Here is a 24,215-nt window from a genome sequence, read left to right on the forward strand (position 1 = left end):
ATTGCAAGGATTGGCAGTACTGTGGTTATTTTCCTACAAGTCTCAAATCTCCCCTGAAATTCAAGACAACAAAATCACTTTGTTGTGTGAGGATTTGCATGTGCTGAGTGACCTGTGATACACAGCTATTGTGCTGTGATGTGGGGACAGGGTGGTGTTGAGACACTAACTCGTTTGCAAGGGTTGACGTGCTCGCAAATAGAGAAAAGGCATCTATCAGTTGGGAAGCAACAGTGTCATCGGTCTCTTCACTCTGCTCTGACTGGTGGCATCCTTCACACCCAGGACACTGGAACTCACTCCCAAACCTCGCTCCCTGCTACTGCTCCAAGTTCAATAGTTCTGGAGAATCTGCTTTTTCAACCTTGCCTTAAGTCACCTTCCCTTTTCTGCTCATCTTCTGCCAGTTCCTGCTGTGTTCAAATCATTCTCACACCCCTTTGTGAATTCTCTTGAGACATTTTGCTGCATTAAAAAGGAGCTGTTTAAGTGTGAGTTGTAATTGTCGCACAGTTTGAGCTGTCCTGGTTAATAAATTGTTAGACTGTTTCTAACACTTTCCACTAGTCATTAGCCAGAGCCTTGCAAGGTAAAAACAAATGTTTCTGTCAAAAGGTTTGTTGAGTTTCCTAAATGCCTGTGAAAAGGCTCTTTAAAATCTCCTCTCCCAATTTTGTACTCTTTTCATTCATTTCCTTCAGGGAAGTGAGACTTTTATCCTACTGATTCTGAGCTGGAGACAGTTCTGGGTCATCCAGGACTTGGTGTGTGATAGGCACGCAGACAACGCGTTTGCAGTCATGGGGTTGAGCAGTCATGGAGAAGTGAAGTTGGGGGTCACTGTGTGGAAGTTGCACCCCACGGTTACAGATGTTGTTGCAGAGATGCAACGTCTGAGCTCAAGGAGCATTGTTTTTGAGTGAAGAAGTCTCAGTGCTTTTGAGCAATGTTTGCTGTGCTTTCCAATATTGGTAGAGGTATAATGGTGAATGGTGTGTCCCACAGACCTGATTGCTAAATGAGGTAATATCAACTCACTAAACAACATCTCACACTTTAGTTTGTATTCCTTTTCATTTGTGATAAAGTCTGGGACAGTCTATGGAAAATAATGTCTAGAACCAAATAATTCTACAGTTGTCCTGAATTATTAATTTTGAGATGCCTTCTGTCAGCAGAATGAAAGAAAATTCAATAACTAATTTTCCAATCAGTTTAAGTCAAACAGTAAATAGAAATGTTTCTTTCTGTGAGTAAAGCTTTCAATGAGCCTTGGGACACTGAGACACCAGTTAATGTGGAAACATGCACACAGTAGACCTACAAATTACTTCACTGCATCCAAGCTCTGGGAAAAATCTGCATTAGCTTTGCTGGTAAGATCTCTGCATATAATTGATGGACAGGAACAAAACCAGTTCATGTAAGAAAACCGTCCCTTCACATAAAATTGGGAAGATCAAAGCCATCGTCCTCTACCCCTGCCACAGACTCCTCAGCCTCACCATCGATTCTGTCACTGTCCCAGACTGAACCAGACCGTTCACATCCTCAGCATCCAATTGAACCCCACGCTGAACAGTGCCTTTCAAGTCAAGGCAACCAGCATTTATTGCAGCATTTCTAACATCACAAGGCATTTACTAGAGGAATACTTTGCTTCAGTTAGTAATATACTTAAACTCAGCGAGTTGTCACAGAACCATAATCAGAAACAGTGGATGGCAAGCTGAAGGAGACATTAGAAGGGGTGTCCAAAAGCTTGGTTAATGGGGTGGGTTTTAAGGAGGGTCTTAAAGAAGGAGACGGCAATGCAAAAGCAGAGGAATTTAGGAAGGCAATTAGCAAACATGGGTCTTAGGTGGCTGACGATACGGTGTGACAAACTGCACAGTGGTAGCACCCTATTAGCAGTCTCTGATAGTGACAATTGGTGCTTATGATATTGTGTGTGTGTCAGAGATGTTAGCTAAGAATGCAGTTATACTGCATTACCAGTCCAAGACCATCAGCTCTAGAGTGTGAAGCATAACCAGCAAGGTAGGGAGAACATGGAGAGACAATATAAAATAAAGGGTATAATTCTAAAGGGGGTGCAGGAGCAGTGGGACCTGGGGGTATATGTGCATAAATCATTGAAGGTGGCAGGACAGATTTTGAGAGAGCGGTTAATAAAGCAAACAGTATCCTGGGCTTTATTAATAGGGGCAGAGAGCACAAGAGCAAGGAAGTTATGTTGAACTTGTATAAGACACTAGTTCAGCCTCAGCTGGAGTATTGTATCCAGTTCTGGGAACCGCACTTGAGGAAAGACATGAAGGCATTGGAGAGAGTACAGAAAAGATTAATGAGAATGGTTCCAGGGATGAGGAATTTCAGTTATGAAGATAGATTGGAGAAGTTAGGACTGTTTTCCTTGGAGAAGAGAAGGCTGAGAGGTGATTTGATAGAGATATTCAAAATCATGAGGGGTCTGGACAGAGTAGATAGAGAGAAACTGTTCCCACTCATGAAAGGATCGAGAATGAGAGGGCACAGATTTAAATTATTTGGTAAGAGAAGCAAAAGTGACATGAAGAAAAACTTTTTCACACAGCGAGTGGTTAAGGTCTGGAATGCACTGCCTGAGAGTGGTGGTGGAGGCAGGTTCAATTGAAGCATTCAAAAGGGAATTAGACAGTTATATGGAAAGGAAGAATGTGCAGGATTATGGGGAGAAGGTAGGGGAATGGAACTGAGGCAATTGCTCTTTCAGAGAGCCAGTGCAGACATGATGGGCCGAATGGCCTCCTTCTGCACTGTAACAATTCTGTGAAGTTATACTGCAGGCTGCATATGATTATGCCACACACTTCGCTTTGTGGATATTAGCTCTGCTCATGTAAGATTACACTTCCTGTTTACTGAAATGGCATCCATAGACATGTCAGGTTGATCCACTGTCCTGACTCAAGTGATAACCTAGCTGTGGAAAGGAGGGGATCGATACTGAGTAATGGGCATATGTTTAATGGTTGACAAAAATAAAAAGACCTGCAGTAACTGTTGTTGTGTACATAAAAACAAGGGCATTTGTGTAGAGCAAGGCTTCAGAAACAGCGATGAGATGAATGACCTGTTAATCAGTTTTTAGTGCCAGTTGAAGAAAGAATTGTGTCCAGAACACACAGACCTGCTCTACTAATTGCACCGCGGGATTTTTAACATTCTCCAGCGAAGTGGGGCCTCAATTTAAAGTCTGTTTGAAGGCTGGCATCCCTGACAATGCAGCACTCCCTCAGTGTCGCACTGGGAGTGTCGCCCTAGAGCCTGGGATGGGGATTGAATTCACAGCCGTCTTGACTAAGAGGAAAGAGTCTATCAACTGAGCCAAACTGACTGACAAAAAGAACCAGCTTACAATATCACTTGAAATAGTGACCAGAGGACATTCTCCCCTTAACTAATTTCACAGTGAGTTACAGAGCCGATTCAATAGATACTTAATGGAATAGCCTTACTAAGGGAATATGAAGGACAGGATGGTTTTTAATCAGCAAGTTGACAAATGCACAGAATTTACCCAGGCTTCCATAATGGGATATTGATTCTGTAACTGTTATTCTTCATGATAACCTAAATAGGTACATGGTTAGATTCTGGATACATGCATTGGGCAGGTTTATGTGCTGCTCATGATGAAGCTAAGATGGAGCTGATCACCTTCTGCTACACTTTGAGATGATGGGTTAAGTGCAGCTGCCTCCTAAACTGCCAGGGTGTTGCCCACCAATATGAGTGCATCGTGGAAAGTGGGTTTATGCTCATAGGCATATATGCTCACAATTGTGCCAGGAGATGAGCCTTTAATCTGGTGGTACATTTATTCTACACCAATATCAGTTCCACCCTGGCAGTGTGTTCTTACAGCCTGGTGGGATATGGTGAGAGGAGCAGGATGGAGCTTTACATGCTTGCAGAGGTGTTCAAAGAACCTGTTCCACTGGTTATAATGTATTGTGTAAAGAGTGTGGGCACAAGCATCTCGGACAAGTGAACATTGAGGTTGACTCCAGTGCTCAGGAGAGCCAAGGGAATCTGTGCACATCCCTTATCCCTGGTTTTGCTCTGAGCCAGTCATACTCTACACAGTGTCAGGAAAAGCTGCACCATTGAATTGGGAAATTATACTGAACCTTAAACAACCCAGTATTCCTGACTCCACAGAGTTGCTGGAGTTCTTTGCAAGGGGAGGTATTTTCTACAGGAATGTAAGCATTTGTGCAGTGCCCCTTGTTACAGTGTTTTACTTTAGGATTACAGGTTAATGGAATCTGTCTAAAACCTCTCTTGTGGCAATGTGGTGACTCCTGCAGTGGGGTTATTGGCTATGCTGTAATTTCCTGATGTCATATGAGGAATTTTACTCCCAGGTCTCCTAGAAATGTTAAGTTAACCTTGGAAAAAAGTCAGAAAATGTTACCATTTGACTTTTCATAACTCTGAGGGATTCTGGGACAATTCAACCAAATGCATTTCCTTTTGAGAACGATTTTTCTATATGGACATTAAAATATATCACTCTAAAGGGCAGCACAAAGCAACAGTCCATTGGCCTTTTACCCTGAGGAGTGACTGTGTGTGGGATTCACCTAGAAACATTCACATGGGCCATTCCGTGGTTCAGACTTCCTCACGAGGAGAGGGGGAGGATCAGAGGGCCGACTATCCGGCTGCAGGGTCACAAACCCAGGATCAGATGGTCTGCTCATCATCTCAACCAAAAAATGTAGTGATTAAAATTAATTAAAAATTGGGGACAAACTGGAAGTCTGCAAATGCAGAATCAGGTGGGAGCAGAGTCTGGCTGAGCTGTGAGGAATTCCACAGACAAGTACCCCACTGTCGAGGGCCAGACATGAGTAATAGTCACTTGAGTGAAATTGCAAAGGGAGCCTGCAGCTCCCCCAGTCAGAGTTGATACTGTTCATGGGGCCAGGAGAAGATTGAAGACAAGATTTCGGAATACTCCAAATGTTGTTTCATTGAAGGAGAGGATGTCAAGCACTGTGTTCCAGGCGCTGCAGGCTGGCTGACTTAAATAAAAGGTTGGCAATTGCCAACCCAAGGAGCATGAATAATTTTGCTGCCACATCCTATTAGGCAGGCGATGGTCATTACCGAATAAAATCAACTGCAAAATTACAAATAAATATTTTAGTATGGTTGAAAGAGAAATGCTAATACATTCCTCGGTCTGAATCCCTGCAATGACTTCAGTTCAATCTGTGGCTGAGATCGTTTCTGGGCTTCTGCCAGCACTGCTCGGTGACTGCTACAGGCTCGATGAGTGTCCAGTGAGTGCCTGCCCAGTGATTGCTGGCTGAGTGGTGAGTGCCAAGGGATTGTTCATTGCATGCCAGCTGGGTGCTGGGTGGGTATTTGGTGAGTGCCAAGTGGATTCTCTCCCTTCCTGTTGTCCTTGCTTCCATTATGACTCATCCCTTTGGAAGCCTGTTGATGGAGTGACCTTGACATGGAGAAACATTAGCACCATTTGTGACCTAGCATTCTGGCTTTCTCACAAAGTTTTCTTCTTTCTCTGTTAAGGGGCTCAGCTCCTTTCACCTCCAGATGGGAGAGGTCTGCTGGGATTAGCTAAGTCATCACAAACTGAGGGTCATAACTGGGACTCCCTCAGTGCTCTCAATATCTCTCTCACTTTTAATCCTGCTCCGGCATGGTGAGTGAGTCTAGTTACCCTGGATCCATTCCCTTCTCTGGGGCTCTGTCCACACATCACTAACCTGCAGGGAAAAGACCTCCTTTATCATCTCTTGCCTTGTTCAAGGCAGGTCAGACCTGGAGTTACAGTAAGACCCCAATTTTTGCTTTGTTAAAAAGTCACACATGAAATGCAGCAGCCGAGAATTGCATGACATAGAATTTTACAGCACAGGCACAGGCCATTCAGCCTAATTAGTCCATGCTAGGGTTGATGGTCCACATGAGCGTCATCCCCCCCTATCAACACATCTTTCTATTCCTTTCTCCCTCGTGTCTTTATCTAGCATCAGCTAAAAGGCCTAAGGAAGGGAATCACTGCCTAGCAGCCGACCCCTGACTACCCTCCAGTAACCTCGCTGGAAATGATTTTGTGTGGACATTGGATGAGGACAGAAATGGTCAAGTAAGTGGCATCTGCAGTCAAGCAGCCTGCCAGCATTCATTGTCGAGGCTCACTCGTGGGAAATGGTCTTTTAGGTGTGGTTTTAGATGCCAACTGCTGACTATGGTTAGCAACAAGCCAATGTGTTCAGGAGAGAAAGGCAATTGATAAAAATATCTCCATCAGCTACTCACTACTGCAAGCATTTGCTATTATCAATCAAACCTATTGAGCCACTACCACTTTGCTATTACCAGCCAATTCCATTACACTGCAGTGTTGCACAGTCAGTTTCATCGATGCCTGCCCCAAGTTACTGTCAGACAATCCATGAACGTATTTCATCGCAACCAAATACTTCAACCCGCAATGTTGTAAAGCGAGTTCCAATCCCTAGAGCAACCAGCAGCATAGTGTTACATAGTGATCGCTGTCCAACTCCAAACAGCCACTACCTTGCAGGATTGTATAGTTAATAATAGTGTCAGCTGTGGTTCAGTGAGTAGCACTCTCATCTCTGGCTCAGAAGATCATGGGTTTAAGCCTCACTGCAGAGGCTTGTGTACATAATCTAGGCTGACAGTCCAGTGCAGTACTGAGGGAGTGCTGCACTGTCAGAGGTACCCTTTTTTTTTGGGTGAGATGTTAAACCAGAACCCTGTCTGCCCTCAGGTGAGTGTAAAAGATCCCATGGCACAATTTGAAGAGCAAGGGGGTTGAAGAGCAGGGGGGTTTCCCTGCTGACCTGTCAATATTTAACCTTCAGTCAATGCTTAAAACAGATGTAAAAACAGAAAATGCTGGAAATACTCAGTTGGTCTGGCAGCATCTGCAGAGAGAGAAGCAGAGTTAATGGTTAATGGTTGGAATTTTATCAGCCCCTTGTATTTTATCAGCTGGGAGGCAGGAAGTGTGGAAAAATGACCTGGGAAGGCATCGGGGGTGGGTGTACCCGACGTCTTGCTATGCCATGGCATTCTGCCAGCAGCGGGAAAGCTCATATGGGCTGCCCACTGGGGGTCCAATTAAGTCACCTTAGTGACCAATTAAGGGCCTCTTCCTGCCTCCGTGGGTGTTTTGCCAGCGGCCGGGGTGGAGGGTCCTGCAGTCGTGTGGAGATACCATCCAATTCAATCTGGAGGCCTTCCAGCAGGCTCCGGGGGGGACCCGCCATTTTTGGGAACTCCATGACCCATAGAGGGGGCCGCCCCTTTGCAATAGTCACCCCCATGGCAACACTGTGCCCACTCTCAATGACCCCTAAACCCCCACCCCCACCCCCCCCCCGACTGATTGCCATCATTTGCCTGCCTGGCCCCGGCATCTCGAGACCCCACATCTGTCACTAAGGGCATACGGCCATCAATGCGCCCTCACCCTGTAGTTGCAGCTCCAACAATGGCCACCGCTAGCAATGGCGCTGCTGAGCTGCCGGTCCTCTGATTGGGCTGGCAGCTGTTGGGGGTGGGCCACCATCCTTAATCGAGATGGCAGCCCCTCGGCGGCAACTGCCGGGTGTATCCCTCCCTGGGTCCCACGCCGGGTGTATCCCTCCCTGGGTCCCACGCCGGGTGTATCCCTCCCTGGGTCCCACGCCGGGTGTATCCCTCCCTGGGTCCCACGCCGGGTGTATCCCTCCCTGGGTCCCACGCCAGCTGAAGCGGGCTCGCCTTCTGCTTTTGTCCCTGGCAATGGGATTGCAGCCGCCATCATAAAATTCAGTCCAGTGTTTCAAGTTGGTGAGCCTTCATCAATGCTGCTGGACCTGCTGAGTACTTCCAGCATTTTCTGTTTTTATTTCAGATTTTCAGCATTCACAGTATTTCACTGTTGACTTAAAACAAATAATCTGGCCCTTTATTTCACTGCTACTTTTGAGAGCTGGCAATTTAAAAAAAAATTAATTCATGGGATGTGGGCATTGCTGGCCAGGCCAGTATTTATTGCCCATCTCTAATTGCCCTTGAGAAGGTGGTGGTGAGCTGCCTTCTTGAACCGCTGCAGTCCATGTGGGGTAGGTAGATCCACAGTGCTGTTAGGAAGGGAGTTCCAGGATTTTGACCCAGCGACAGTGAAGGAACGGCGATATAGTTCCAAGTCAGGATGGTGTGTGACTTGGAGGGGAACTTGCAGGTGGTGATGTTCCCATGCATTTGCTGCTCTTGTCCTTCTAGTTGGTAGAGGTCACAGGTTTGGAAGGTGCTGTCTGAGGAGCCTTGGTGCATTGCTGCAGTGCATCTTGTAGATGGTACACACTGCTGCCACTGTGCGTCGGTGGTGGATGGAGTGAATGTTTGCAGATGGGGTGCCAATCCAGTGGGCTACCATGTCCTGGATGGTGTTGAGCTTCTTGAGTATTGCTGGAGCTGCACTCATCCAGGCAAGTGGAGAGTATTCCATCACACTCCTGACCTGTGCCTTGTAGATGGTGGACAAGCTTTGGGGAGTCAGGAGATGAGTTACTCACCGCAGAATTCCCAGTCTCTGACCTGCTCTTGTAGGCACAACAATTATGTGGCTGGTCCAGTTCAGTTTCTGGTCAATGGTAACCCCCAGGATGTTGATAGTGGGGGATTCAGCGATGGTAATGCCATTGAATGTCAAGGGGAGACTGCCATGTGTCCTTAGATTACAACAGTGACTAGACTACAAAAAGTAGTTCATGGGCTGTAAAGCATAAAGTGCTGAGGCCGTGAAAGGTGCTGTCGAGATGCAAGTCCGTTTCTGCAGTATTACATAATTATTTCCATCCCACTGACCCATCAGCACAGAAGAGTAGTGCAATAACCCTTCGGGTTCATGGACTATAGTAATAACTTGGTTCTTTTGTTATTCAAGTTGTAGAAAGTCTCACTGAATGTGGTTCTTTTCCTTGAGATTTGATTTGAGAATCAATGGAGTAGATGGATTTGAATTTAACAGCTTAGACTCACACCCTACAAAAGCAAACATCTGACAAAAACATCTGATAATGGATTTGTCATTTCATCATTACTCTGATTTCAGAAAACTAGCACTGATTTATTTATTGACTTGTTCTTTTTATTGCCCTGATAGTTGGCTATCTGGAATCCAGTGAAGGGCCTGAATGGAAGTCTGCAGGAACGACGCTTGGAAAGTGACATGCAAGGAGTTACCCTGAAAGTGGTCACTATTCTGGTAACCGGAGACCTCTATGTTAAAACGATAGACCTGCGAGATAATCTCCAGCCATTGCCCACACCTCCACATAGTCCAGCACTCGCAACACTCCTGTCCATCACTCCTGTCCACCACTCACCTCTCTCCTGTCCATCACTCCTGTCCACCACTCCCGTCACTCCTGTCCATCACTCCTGTCCACCACTCCCGTCACTCCTGTCCATCACTCCTGTCCACCACTCCCGTCACTCCTGTCCATCACTCCTGTCCACCACTCCCGTCACTCCTGTCCATCACTCCTGTCCACCACTCCCCTCACTCCTGTCCATCACTCCCCTCACTCCTGTCCACCACTCACCTCACTCCTGTCCATCACTCCTGTCCACCACTCCCGTCACTCCTGTCCATCACTCCTGTCCACCACTCCCCTCACTCCTGTCCATCACTCCCCTCCTGTCCATCACTCCTGTCCACCATTCCCGTCACTCCTGTCCATCACTCCTGTCCACCACTCCCGTCACTCCTGTCCATCACTCCTGTCCATCACTCCCCTCACTCCTGTCCATCACTCCTGTCCACCACTCCCCTCACTCCTGTCCACCACTCCCCTCACTCCTGTCCATCACTCCTGTCCACCATTCCCGTCACTCCTGTCCATCACTCCTGTCCACCACTCCCCTCACTCCTGTCCACCACTCCCCTCACTCCTGTCCATCACTCCTGTCCACCACTCCCCTCACTCCTGTCCACCACTCCCCTCACTCCTGTCCACCATTCCCGTCACTCCTGTCCATCACTCCTGTCCATCACTCCCCTCACTCCTGTCCATCACTCCCCTCACTCCTGTCCATCACTCCTGTCCACCATTCCCGTCACTCCTGTCCATCACTCCTGTCCACCATTCCCGTCACTCCTGTCCATCACTCCCCTCACTCCTGTCCATCACTCCTGTCCACCATTCCCGTCACTCCTGTCCATCACTCCTGTCCACCATTCCCGTCACTCCTGTCCACCACTCCCCTCACTCCTGTCCATCACTCCTGTCCACCACTCCCCTCACTTCTGTCCACCACTCCCCTCACTCCTGTCCACCACTCCCCTCACTCCTGTCCATCACTCCCCTCACTCCTGTCCATCACTCCTGTCCACCATTCCCGTCACTCCTGTCCATCACTCCTGTCCACCACTCCCCTCACTCCTGTCCATCACTCCTGTCCACCACTCCCATCACTCCTGTCCACCACTCCTGTCCACCACTCACCTCACTCCTGTCCATCACTCCTGTCCACCATTCCCGTCACTCCTGTCCATCACTCCTGTCCACCACTCACCTCACTCCTGTCCACCACTCCCCTCACTCCTGTCCACCACTCACCTCACTCCTGTCCATCACTCCTGTCCACCATTCCCGTCACTCCTGTCCATCACTCCTGTCCACCACTCCCCTCACTCCTGTCCACCACTCCCATCACTCCTGTCCATCACTCCTGTCCACCACTCACCTCACTCCTGTCCATCACTCCTGTCCACCACTCCCCTCACTCCTGTCCACCACTCCTGTCCACCACTCACCTCACTCCTGTCCATCACTCCTGTCCACCACTCCCCTCACTCCTGTCCACCACTCCCCTCGCTCCTGTCCACCACTCCCCTCACTCCTGTCCACCACTCCCCTCACTCCTGTCCAACACTCCCATAACTCCTGTCCACCATTCTCATCGCTCCTGTCCAATATTCCAAAACTCTCCTGTTCTCACCTAGAATTAGAACCAAACAGCACAGAAGGAACCCTTTCTATCTAGGCTGGCTCTTCCAATTAGTCCCATTCCCTAGCTATGCTTCTGCAGTTTTTTCCTTTTCAAGTACCTGCACGCACCCATTGCTCCTACCCAACTCATCCAACACTCCTCCCCAACATTCCCATCGCTCCTGTCCACCATTCCCATCGCTCCTGTCCAACATTCCCGTCGCTCCTGTCCTTGCCAAGTCCATTGACTCCATAAGCCTTGCCTGCAAATCGCTTAAAGGCCTTGCCCCACACCATCTTAGTGATCTGCATTATAAGTCTGCCTCTCATTCCCATTAACATCACTGCACCATAAATGAATGACCTTTTAGCTGTTACCCACCTCCCTCTGGAACTCCCCCTTGCCACCTCCTTTGCTGTTTTCAAACACCTGATATAAACCTCCTTTCCATTGTGCTTTTGGCACTTTTCTTCTTTTCATTTCCCACTTCCTCAACATGCAATGTTTCTCATGAGGAACCCTGGGGAAATTCATGTTTTCGATATGGAGACACAGCGTGTGCTGGTAAATCTCACTTCATGCCCAACACTTGGGAATATTTCTGAGGAACATAAGAATGTGCTTGAAATTCATGGCTTGCTTTCCTTTAAAACTGTTTTCAACTGCAGGGACGACGCTTGGAAAGTGACATGCAAGCTTAATCCCACTTTCCTGCACTAGGTCCATCACCCTGCAGGTTCTTCAAGTAGACATTCAAGTACTGTTTAAATGTGGTGGCAGTTTCTGCCTCTACCACCCTTTCAGGTAGTGAGTTCCAGGTCCCTACCACCCTCTGAGCGAAAAAATGTTTCCTCATCCCTCCTCTAATCCTTCTACTAATTACTTTAAATCTATGTCCCCTGGTGTTTTTTTACTCCTTTTCTAAAGTAAATAGGTCATCCCTATTTACCCTATCTAGGCCCCTTATAATTCTGTACACCACAATTATCACCTCTCAGCCTGCTCTCTTCCAAGGGAACAACCCCAGCCTATTCAATCTTTCCTCATAGTTAAAATATTCCAGTCCTGGCATAAAACATCCTCGTAAATTTCCTCTGCACCCTTTCCATTGCAATCACATCTTTCCTGTAATGTGGTGACCAGAACTGTACACAGTACTCAAGCTGTGGTCTAACTATTGTTTTATACAATTCTAGTATAACCTCCCAGCTCTTATATTCTATACCTTGGCTGATAAAGGCAAGTATCCCGTATGCCTGCTTAACACCTTATCAACGTGTCCTGCTACCTTTAAGGATCTGTGGACATACACTCCAAGGTCCCTCTGTTCTCCACACTACTCCATATTCTCCCATTTACTGTGTATTCCCTTGCCTGTTGCACCTCCCAAAATGCATTACCTCACACTTCTCTGGATTGAATTCCATTTTCCACTTTTTGCCCAACTGACCAGACCATCTATATCATCCTGCAGTCTACAGCTTTCCTCCTCACTGTTCAACCACACGGACAAGTTTTGTAACATTTCACTGTCGCTTGTTTGAGGCCATTGATGTACAATGCTGCCTTTAAACTCCACTAGCTCAATACTGCGGTGTATCCACAGGAGGAGCCATTTGTCATGGTTGCTGAAAACATCCTGGGACAACCAAAACGTTACAAGGGCTTTTCCATCGATGTCCTTGATGCACTGGCAAAGAACCTTGGATTTAAGTATGAGATCTATCAAGCCATGGACCATAAATATGGCAGTCAGCTTCCAAATGGGTCCTGGAATGGAATGATTGGGGAACTCATTAATAAGGTGAGCACTCGTTTATTAATTCAAATTGAATTTAATGACTGAATTTGTGTAATGACAAATCTCACCCAGTGACCTGAGCCCATCATCTAGGCGAGCACTTCAGTGCAGTACGATGGAACACTGCACTGTTGAGGAGCGGAACGGAGGGAGTGCTGCACTGTCGGAGGGTCAGTACTGAGGGAGCGCTGCACTGTCAATGGGCTGTACTGAGGGAGTGCTGCACTGTTGAGGAGCGGAACGGAGGGAGCGCTGCGCTGTCGGAGGGTCAGTACTGAGGGAGCGCTGCATTTTCGGAGGGTCAGTACTGAGGGAGCGCTGCACTGTCGGAGGGTCAGTACTGAGGGAGCGCTGCACTGTCGGTCAGTACTGAGGGAGCACTGCACTGTCGGAGGGCCAGTACTGAGGGAGCGCTGCATTTTCGGAGGGTCAGTACTGAGGGAGCGCTGCACTGTCGGAGGGTCAGTACTGAGGGAGCGCTGCACTGTCGGTCAGTACTGAGGGAGCACTGCGCTGTCGGAGGGTCAGTACTGAGGGAGCACTGCGCTGTTGGAGGGGCAGTACTGAGGGAGCACTGCACTGTCGGAGGGGCAGTACTGAGGGAGTGCTGCGCTGTCGGAGGGTCAGTACTGAGGGAGCGCTGCACTGTCGGAGGGTCAGTACTGAGGGAGCACTGCACTCTCGGAGGGCCAGTACTGAGGGAGCGCTGCACTGTCGAGGGGCAGAACTGAGGGAGTGCTGCACTGTCGGAGGGTCAGTACTGAGGGAGTGCTGCACTTTCGGAGGGGCAGTACTGAGGGAGTGCTGCACTGTCAGAGGGTCAGTACTGAGGGAGCGCTGCACTGTCAGAGGGTCAGTACTGAGGGAGCGCTGCACTCAGAGGGTCAGTACTGATGGAGTGCTGCACTTTCAGAGGGTCAGTACTGAGCGAGTGCTGCACTGTCGGAGGGTCAGTACTGAGGGAGCACTGCACTGTCGGAGGGGCAGTACTGAGGGAGTGCTGCGCTGTCGGAGGGTCAGTACTGAGGGAGCACTGCGCTGTTGGAGGGGCAGTACTGAGGGAGCACTGCACTGTCGGAGGGGCAGTACTGAGGGAGTGCTGCGCTGTCGGAGGGTCAGTACTGAGGGAGCACTGAACTGTTGGAGGGGCAGTACTGAGGGAGTGCTGCACTGTCGGAGGGTCAGTACTGAGGGAGCGCTGCACTGTCGAGGGGCTGTACTGAGGGAGTGCTGCACTGTTGAGGGGCTGTACTGAGGGAGCGCTGCACTGTCAGAGGGTCAGTACTGAGGGAGCACTGCGCTGTCGGAGGGTCAGTACTGAGGGAGCACTGCACTGTCAGAGGGGCTGTACTGAGGGAGTGCTGCACTGTCGGATGGTCAGTACTGAGGGAGCACTGCACTGTCGGAGGGTCAGTACTGAGGGAGCGCTGCACTGTCGAGGGGCTGTACTGAGGGAGTGCTGCACTGTTGAGGGGCTGTACTGAGGGAGCGCTGCACTGTCGGAGGGTCAGTACTGAGGGAGCACTGCACTGTCGGAGGGTCAGTACTGAGGGAGCGCTGCACTGTCAGAGGGGCTGTACTGAGGGAGCGCTGCACTGTCGAAGCAGTCGTACTGAGGGAGTGCTGCACTGTCGAGGGGCTGTACTGAGGGAGTGCTGCACTGTCGAGGGGCTGTACTGAGGGAGCACTGCACTGTCGAAGCAGTAGTACATGAGGGAGCACTGCACTGTCGGAGGGTCAGTACTGAGGGATCTTACAGGGCAACCTGATCTTACTTCAGGTAAGAAAGACCCTCAGATCACAATTGCATTGGAAGATGCAGTTAGAAGTATTCTAACCAAAAGGTGGTCGCATGAATTCTTGTGAGAGGTGAACTGGAAATTAGCTCCTGCTCCATTTTCCATATCATCCACCAATGGCACTCAGCCATCCCAGAGCAATTGATTTGTCGGTCTGGAAGAGGTTACAGAGATAGGGAAGGACAAGACCATGGTGGGATTTGGAAACAAAGATGAGAATTTTAAAATTGAGGTGTTGTTGGTTCAACAGAATGGGTCTTTTTTGGAGGGGAATTTTAATTTTCTATTCTATGGTGGTTGAAGTATAATTTCACTCTGGATTTACAATTTGATAACAAGTGATAATGAAACAGTAATATCACTAATCGTTTCATATAATGCTTCAACTCACAAGGACAAAACTTGAGTGATTTCCTACCCCTTTATTAAAATTACTGGTTTGAAATCTCACCCTGGCATCTGTTTCTTTTAATCTAGATGTTATGTTCATGTGACGGGCAGTTTTATTCAGGAATTATGTGCTTCTCACAGTGGTACTGCTGTTAAGACTATTCTAGCTGCCACGACATTTCATTCTATTAAGTTATCAGAATCCAGCCAGCAAGGTTCACCTCTGTTTGTCACCCTGCGTACTAAAACAGCTGCACCCTCAGAACTGATGGCTTCACAGACCCCGGGTAATCTGGGTCCATGAACATTAAGGGAGCCCAGGTCAGTGAAATAATCCAGCAGCCAATCAGCACACTCCACAGGAGTATTCCAAGGTCCAGGACTATGTGCTGAGGGACGTAGTAAAACTTGGGACAGCCGCCTCAAAGACCCAAGGGTGAACGGACACTGTGTAGGGCCCTCCTCCCATTGTATACCAAGGGCCGGAACCCGTATAAAACCCCTTGGGCTGTATACACCAGAGAATGTTTTTGGTATGTAATGCAAATGTACAGTGTAAATATAACCTGAAATGGCAAGAGTAGTGAGACACCTCATGTACAGTATTGAAATAAACTTGATCTGTATTGCACTCTATGTAATATCCAGTTTGAATTGTTTTGTAATGTATTTTTTTCTGAATTTTAGGAATAAAGTATATTTTTGGGGAAAATAGGGAGATAGCAATGTATGGTGACCATTCTAATGTCATCTCAGCCATTGTGGGGCTCTACATCAGTATTGTCATAACACATTGGGTGCTGTATTCCTAGAGTGGGGCTTGAGCCCACAATCTTCAGACTCAGGAGCAAGAGAGCATGGGTTATATAACCTAGAGGTGAGAAGTTTAAAGGTTGATCAGATGGAGGTGTTTAAAATAATGAAAGGAATTAACTAGATGGTTACGGAATGACCTTTCCTCCCCACTAGGGAATCCAGAACAAGGAGACGCCATCTTAGAATTTGAACTAAAGCAGCTCAATGCAGAAAATAGTCCCATCACAGAGGATTGTGAGACTGTGGAACGCATGTTAAATTAGATGTCAAATCAACTGAGATGTTTAAAGAGGGAGATAGACACTTGGAAAGGAGGATAGTCAGGGATAATGGAGAAATGAAGGGCAATTGGGATAAAAGAAAACAGCAATGTCTAATAAAATAAAATAGAGCCTTGGTCCTCTTCTCCTGATATAATGACAGCAACCCATGCTTGTTTTCTTCTTTATAGAAAGCAGACATTGCAGTCTCGGCAATAACCATTACTCCTGAGAGAGAAAGTGTCGTGGACTTCAGCAAGCGCTACATGGATTATTTCGTTGGAATCCTCCTGAAAAAGCCAGAGGAAAAGATTAACATCTTCTCGATCTTTGCTCCCTTTGACCTGGCAGTGTGGGCCTGCATCGCTGCTGCCATCCCATTGGTGGGGGTCCTGATCTTTGTGCTCAATCGGGTGCACGTGGTGCGGGCACAGACTCCAACACACCCTCAGACCCCCCCTTCCACCTCCAACACTCTCCACAGTGCCATCTGGCTTGTGTACGGAGCATTCGTTCAACAAGGTACATTACAGCCTTATAATGTCACAATGTGATTGGGAAATGTTATTGTAGAATGGAAAAATGTGGCGTACATGTGGAATACAGAGTGTAATGTACATCGGGGATCATGCTGTATCTAGATTGGAGAGTAAGAATGGTGGTGCACATGGGATGTACATCAAGAATGGTGGTGTATATGTGGGAGAAGGGGCCCACCACCAAGTAGTCTGAAGGGGGGAAAGGGAGGTGGAGGAACAGGGAGGAGGAGAAGGGAGGGGGGAGTTGGTTGCCCAGCCCATTTTAATGGCTAGCCCTCATTAATCTATCACCAGCTGAGCTCCCAACCAAAAAGACAGCAGCAGAAAGCTGTGCATCTCGTGGGGCCCATGATAAATGCAGGGACAGAATGTGGGAGGGAATGGGAGCGCCAGAGTAGTCTGTGGTTCAGGAAGTGGGAGTGGGATCTGGGCAGGGATAGCCTTCGGTTCCTGCACCCAGGTTATTGCTAACACTGAGGCTGCTGTGGGCCCCACTTCTTTCCAGGTTAACTCACTGTCCAGGTCCTATTGACATAATAAGACACCAACTTTAGTGAATGTATGAGGCTCTGGACTGGCACAGACACCTGAAATCCAGGTAAGGAAAAAGCCCAGCCGAACAGGAATGAAGTGGGAATTTCAGCCACCTATTGCCTGATAAGGAATCGACCATTTTGGACTGAGATGGCAAGAAATTTGGGAAATATGGGATTAATATAGGATTACTATAAATGGGTGGTTGATGGTCGGCACAGACTCGGTGGGCCGAAGGGCCTGTTTCAGTGCTGTATCTCTAAATAAAAAATAAAATAAATTTCTTCGCTCAGTGAGTTTTGAATCTTTGGAATTCTCTGTCCCAGGGAGCTGTGGCTGCTCAGTCATTGAGTATATTCAAGACAGAGTTTGATAGATTTTTGGATACTCAAGGAATCAAGGGATCTAGGGATGGGGTAGGAACGTAGAGTTGTGGTAGTAGATCAGCCATGATCTTATTGAATGATGGAGCAGGCTCGAGGGGCTGAATGGTCTCCTTTTGCTCCTATTTCTTATTTTTTATGTTCTAATGCATGGAAACCCGGGAAGGAAAATCTGCCCGAATAACCTTTAGTGATTGAGCACATTGCCAACTTAATTAGTCATTTAATATATACAGTTGGGTTAGCCCAAGGTGAGTGTTGTGGAAGAAGTTATTGGAGACTTGTGTGTAGATCAAGAAATTGAACAAGGACCCTCAGATCGCAGTTGCTTTGGAAGATGCAGTTAGCAGTACTCTAACCAAAAGGTGGTCACATGAATTCTTGTGCAAAGTGAACTGGAAATTAGCTCCTGCTCCATTTTCCATAGTACATTTCCAAACTCTCATGACATCATCAGCGATGGCAAGCAGCCATCCCAGAGCACTTGATTTGTATCAGGCTTTGGTTACCAAGGAACCGAATAGTTTCCCAGGACTGCCAGTGTTCTTCATCTGCTCTTTCAACTAACAATTTATTTATGGGTGAATGCATGGAATGAGTTTAGAAGCTGCCAATTCATTCCAAATCTTGCTTTGTTCCTCACACAAAACAAATCTTTTATTCAAGAGCTTGTTGGAACAATCAAAAACTGTCTTTCTGCAGATCTGAAAGCAGTGCCCCAAGTATTTGAATCCTGCCCTAAAACTCTGAGCTAACCCAGCAGTGAGGGAGAAGGTCTTTCCCTTGGTGCTATTGGCAGAAAACCAAACAGGAAAGCATGAGAGTGTCACATGTGCTGCTCACAGCAACATTAAGGCAGTCAGCACCACAGCATGTTCAGACTTTAACTGTTGACCTTCATGAGTTTATTGGGATTCACACAGTTAGGAACAAGGCAGTGAGAGGCTAATCTCCAGGTGTCTGATGGACCTTATACTTGTGACGGTATCTGTTTGTACACCAGACCATTTCGGCCGTTACACCAGACCATTACACCAGACCATTACACCAGACCACCTCTAGGCGCGTATCCATTGTCTCTCGAGATAAGGAGGCCCAAAAGTAAGAAAAAGAATATGTTTGTACAAAAGACCATTTCGGCTGTCTCTCAAAAGCTTTAATGGTGTAAGTTTTGATCAAGTAGATAGAAAAAAGGCTGTTCCCTCTGGCAAGTGGGGTCATAGATTTAAAATCATTGGCAAAAGATCCAGAGGGGAGGTGAGGAGAAATGTTTTCACTCAGAGAGTTGTCAGGATCTGGAACGCTGTGCCTGAAAAGGTGGTGGAAACTGATTCCATAAATAATTTTAAAAGGGAGTGGGACAGATACTCGAAGAAGAGGAACGTACAGGGTCACAGACAAGAAGCAGGTAATGGGTCTAAGCATGACACAGGCACGATGGGCCAAATGGATTCCTTTTGCGCTGTAAGTTTCGAGGATTCTAAAGTAAAATGAGGAGCTGTGGCAGTTCTCATTCATTATTTTGGAAGGTGACACACACAGGGGACCACAGCAGCAAAGGTCCAAGGTAGCTTCAGTGGTGCCAAGATTGACATTAAATATCATGGAAGTAGCCAGTAACCGTGACCTGTGTCACATATTCAGGAGATCCAAGGGTTAGTCTGATCCCAATCTTTCTCTCAGACACAATGCTGGAAGAATTAGAGGCTGGTACTGGAAACTATCTCCATTGGTGAATCAGACTTCCTCGGCAACCCTATGTGCCAACTTGGATTTTGTAAAGGTTTTCAGATAAATGATTTTCTCTTTGCAGGGTAAGTTTAATTGTAGCTCAGAGTTAATCCGGGGGGGAATGAATTCAAAGTTATTAAATTAGTGAGGGTTAAATCCCTCATTGATCAGAGTGAGTGGAGAACCGAGAGCTGTCCCACTTCACAACCCAAGGTAGTGGCAGGAAGATTCTAATACTAATTTGCATTCATGTATCCTTATTAACATAATAGAAATAATTTTTGCAAAAACAGATCTGCCAGATTTTGAGTTGTAAAGAAAAGTCTATTTTGTAATTATGTTAATTTATAGATGTAAATTAGGACTCATTTTGATAATGCATCCAATTTGTGTATCGTGAATGTGGCTACAAATTTCACAAATGAAGAATGATATCTTTAAGTTATTTAGAAAACTCTAATCTGCATCTAATTTTTAATGTGTAATCTCTCAGTTTGATAACTATTCTGAATTTCACTGCAAGGAACTGCCTTTAAATTAAACACCTGCCTGTGCACGTTGACAGCACGCTAATAATGTACACTGATGGAAGACAGTAATAGTACATAAAGGGTGCATTTTCACTTCTACCACTGGCCAGTAGGGGTTTGTTTACCCATTTTACACCCTGCATGATTTCTGTCCCCATTACTAACCTTCCCCACTATCTCTGCCCTGTTAAACATGTTATGTAGTGATTTAAATGCAATGTTTCTTTGCAGAACCTCTCTAATTAAAGAAGTAGTGTTGGACTGTACCATTTTAGAAATTATACATTTTGATAAAATGAGGAAAAAAAATGTTTAAAGCCCGAATGATTTTACAATGGAAATTAGTTGATTAAAACACTGTCTTTGTTTAAGCTTCTAACAGTCTCCAATAAATGTTGTTGATTCCAGGTGGAGATTCACCCATGAACTCAGTTGCTATGCGGATTGTGATGGGTAGCTGGTGGCTCTTCACACTCATCGTGTGTTCCTCATACACGGCCAACCTGGCTGCATTTCTGACCGTGTCCAGAATGGATAACTCCATCCAGTAAGTAACTTCAACAGAAGCTTCTAGACAAAAAAGGATAAAGAATTGTGTTGTTTTCCTTTCAAAGAAATGATCTGTTTATTTGGCACAATACAAGCTGTCTTGTCACTGTCGTCTTTAATCTTTGGGGATTACTCTGGCCTATCAGCAGTCATCGCAAAAGGAAGGTGATTCCTGTCTCATGCTTAACATCTGTGAGATGAAAAGCTTCATTGGCATAAACACATCAATATTGTCATCTTCAATTCAGAGTTCAAGTTCAGAATTTAGCTTTCAACTCCATCATTGTTTCTGTAATTGACTCTCAGACAGAAATATTTCCTTATTAAAATGTATATCATTACACTGAGGAAACCATATAAAAGATTTGTGATGTATCTAAGGTTGGAAGATTAAACCAGCATCCTTTCACTTGTCAGGTGTCAGGTGTGTCTTTGATTGCATCTCAGTTTAGTGGGAGTAGAGTCTTACCTCTCTCACAGACTGAGATCTGGAGAGAACAGAGTGCAGGCCGGTCAGAACCATGTTCTTGGTCATTATGGGCCTATGTTGGAAGCAGGGTTTTGTCTTGTGTCAAATAGAGAAACATTTCTGTATGATATTCTAATATGATTTTTGACAGAGTAATATGAATTCAAAAATGATTTTAAGCTACCTGAATCAGGGAAAGACATTGTCTCTGTCAGAACTACAGCCAACACACAAGATTGAGCAGTGTTTCAGTAAGTTGTCTGTTGTCATGGAATATCTTGCAGCAGGGAGTTTGTGCGGTAGAGACTATCTCACCCAAGCAGTATATCTGATCTCTGAGACACTCTGACATTCAGGGGTTGGGGGAGGGCTGTTTAATATAAAGTAGACAGTAAACTATCCAGATATAGTATATTACATCCTGAGATTTTAGCAACTGATAAATAATTCATATATTTCCACCTTGCATGGAAACAGTTGAGCAATGTTTTGTGCTACGATCACAGGATGTGACTCAACCTATCAGTGAGTAATGAATGGCTCTGATGTCAGAGTTAAGTGCGCTGATTTATTTGGGCTAATGTTGGCATTTTGCCTGAGTGAGATCTTCGCAAGGAGGAGCTGAATTATTGGCCCTGAGTCAGTTTTTAATTTGTGTTTTTTGGAATCATTTGGTTACTATGTACTGCATGGGTCCAACATATTGTCTTAATATCAACCTTAAACTTGAAGTACAGAATGTGTTCAGGATATCACTAGGATGTTGGCAGTCAGAAAAATTTGGGTGTTCTTATACACGAATCACAGAAAGTTAACATGCAGGTACAGCAAGCAATTAGGAAAGCAAATGATATGTTAGACTTTGTTGCAAAGGGGTTGGATAAAAGACTAAGGAAGTCTTACTGCAATTATCTAGAGCTTTGGTGAGACCAGACCTGAAGTGCTGTGTAATAAAAGCAAAATACTGCAGATACTGGAACTCTGAAATAAAAACAGAAAATGCTGGAAATATTCAGCAAGTCTGACAGCATCTGTGGAGAGAGAAGCAGAGTTAACATTACATCAGAACCGGAAACATTAACTCTGCTTCTCTCTCCATAGATGCTGCCAGACCAGCTGAGTATTTCCAGCATTTTTTGTTTTTATTACTGGAGTACTGTGTGCAGTTTTGATCTCCTTACCTAGGGAAAGATTACTTGCCTCAGATAGAGTGCAACAAAGGTTCACTAGATTAATTCCTGGGATGAGGTGATTGTCCTTTTGAGGAGAGTTTGAGTAGAATGGGCCTATCCTCTCTGGTGTTTTAAAGAATGAGAGGTAATCTCATTAAAACGTATACAATCCTTAGAGGACTTGAGAAGGTAGCTGTTGAGAGGCTGTTTTCTCCTGGCTGGAGAATCTAAAACCTGGGGTCACAGTCTCAGGATAAGGGGCCAGCCACTTAGCACTGAGATGAGAAGAAATTCCTTCACTCAGAAGGTAGTGAATCTTTGGAATCCTGTACCTCAGAGAGCAGTGGATGCTCAGCTCATGAGTATATTCAAAAGACGAGATCGGTAGATTTTTGGGTACTAAGGAAATTCAGGGATTTGGAGCTAGAACAGGCTAGTGGCTTTGAGATAAAGGATCAGCCATGATCTTATTGAAGAGCAGAGCAGGCTCCAGGGGTCGCATAGCCTACTGCTGTCTATGTTTTTTTGTATGTTCATATTACCACTTCTCTGTGGGGGAATTCCTCTCAAATTTGTTTGGTACTTGAGTTGTGTTCACCCGGACCCCTATTAGCCTATCCTTGCTGAACTCCAAAGGCTCCCCATAGCTCAGAGAATTGATGACTTCCAAATGACTTCAAATGGTCCCTCCCTCTGTAATCAGTTCCAGCCACCCATTAGTGCCACTGTCTACACCAACTCAGACACCATGGAACTTCCTTCCTCAACATCTGCCTTACCATCTGCTTCACTGTCTTAAAAACCTCCTGAAAATCCTCTTCTTTGTGTTTTGAAAATCTCCTTTTTTTCACCTTTTTGCCTTCTCCTTTCTGTCACCTGTCCTATAAACCACCCTGAAACAGCTCTTTGCAACCAGCTGCTTGCAACAGGAGGCCCCTCAGTAACTAGCAGAGGTGCTTCATGTTTGATCTCTCTGTCTACTCTGAGGATATACAGACTTGGAGAAAATATATGTCTGAGCTTAGAAAAAGTCATCTTGTGCTGCAGCTCCACTCATAATGCCAGACTGGAGACAGCCGGGACTCAGTGTCACCCTAACACAGTCTGGTTCAGAGTCAGGTAACTGAGCTGCATCAAACCCACCAAGCTTCAAGGCTTTGAAATCTACTGAGTTCAGGGGCAAGAGAGGGGTTTTGTCTTCAGCCTCTGACTGTTTCATCACTGAGTGAATGTAAGATTTGTGGTTTAAGACAAGTGGGATCAAACTTCCTTGAAAAATCCAACTCTTTTGTATATAGACTGGGTAAACCTAATGAGCACTAATGCTGTGGAGGACAAGTTTCTGGAGTGTGTTAGGCATAGTTTTCTAGAGCAGTATGTTGAGGAACTGACTAGAGAACAGGCTATTTTAGATCTAGTTTTTATGTAATGAGAAAGGGCTAATTAATAATCTTGTTGTAAAAGAACCTTTAGGGATGAGTGACCGTAGTATGATAGAATTTTACATTATGTTTGAAAGTGAGGTAGTTCAATCTGAAGCCAGGGTGTTAAAATTGAACAGAGGAAATTATGAAGGTATGAGGGGCAAATTGGCTGAGGTTGTTTGGGAAAATACATTAAAAGATATGACAGTACATAGACAATGGAAAGAAATGTTACATAGTTTACAGCAACTATACATTCCTTCAAGGCACAAAAGCCCCAAAAGTAAAGGCAATAAACCTGGATAACAAAGGAAATTAAGGATTGTATAAGATTAAAAGAAAAGGCCTATAAAGTTGCCAAAAATAGTATTAAACCCAAGGACTGGGAGGATTTTAGAATACAGCAAAGGAGGACAAAGAAACTGATAAAAAAAAAGGGAGAACAGAATATGAATGTAAGTTAGCAAAAAATATAAAAACGGACTGTAAAAGCTTCTACGTAAAAAGGAAACGTTTGGCTGAGACAAATGTGGGTCCATTACAAGCAGAGTCAGGAGAATTTATAATGGGGAATAGAGAAAAGGCAGAGAAGCTAAATGATTACTTTGTGTTTGTCTTCACTGAGGAAGATACAAGAAATCTCCCAGAATTAGAGATCCAAGGGATTAGGAGGAATGAGGAATTGAAGGAAATTAGTATTAGTAAGAAAGTTGTATTGGAGAAGTTAATGAGGCTGAAGGTTGATAAGTCCCCAGGACCTGATATTCTACATCCCAGAATG

The 24,215-nt window shown here is 45.8% G+C and overlaps 1 protein-coding gene across 2 annotated transcripts in view; it reads left to right on the forward strand.

Annotated features, from left to right (window-relative positions):
• The window catches only part of LOC137355387 (glutamate receptor ionotropic, delta-1-like), a 410,432-nt gene that overhangs the window by 348,082 nt on the left and 38,135 nt on the right, over positions 1 to 24,215 (forward strand). For both annotated transcript variants that reach the window (XM_068020382.1, XM_068020381.1), the window contains exons 7-10: positions 9,206 to 9,307; positions 12,644 to 12,841; positions 16,295 to 16,625; positions 20,229 to 20,367. In XM_068020382.1, coding sequence (XP_067876483.1) covers positions 9,206 to 9,307; positions 12,644 to 12,841; positions 16,295 to 16,625; positions 20,229 to 20,367 — 770 coding nt within the window. The remainder of the gene's footprint in view (positions 1 to 9,205; positions 9,308 to 12,643; positions 12,842 to 16,294; positions 16,626 to 20,228; positions 20,368 to 24,215) is intronic.

Source organism: Heterodontus francisci, chromosome 42 (genome assembly GCF_036365525.1).
Source record: "Heterodontus francisci isolate sHetFra1 chromosome 42, sHetFra1.hap1, whole genome shotgun sequence".
NCBI lineage: Eukaryota > Metazoa > Chordata > Chondrichthyes > Heterodontiformes > Heterodontidae > Heterodontus > Heterodontus francisci.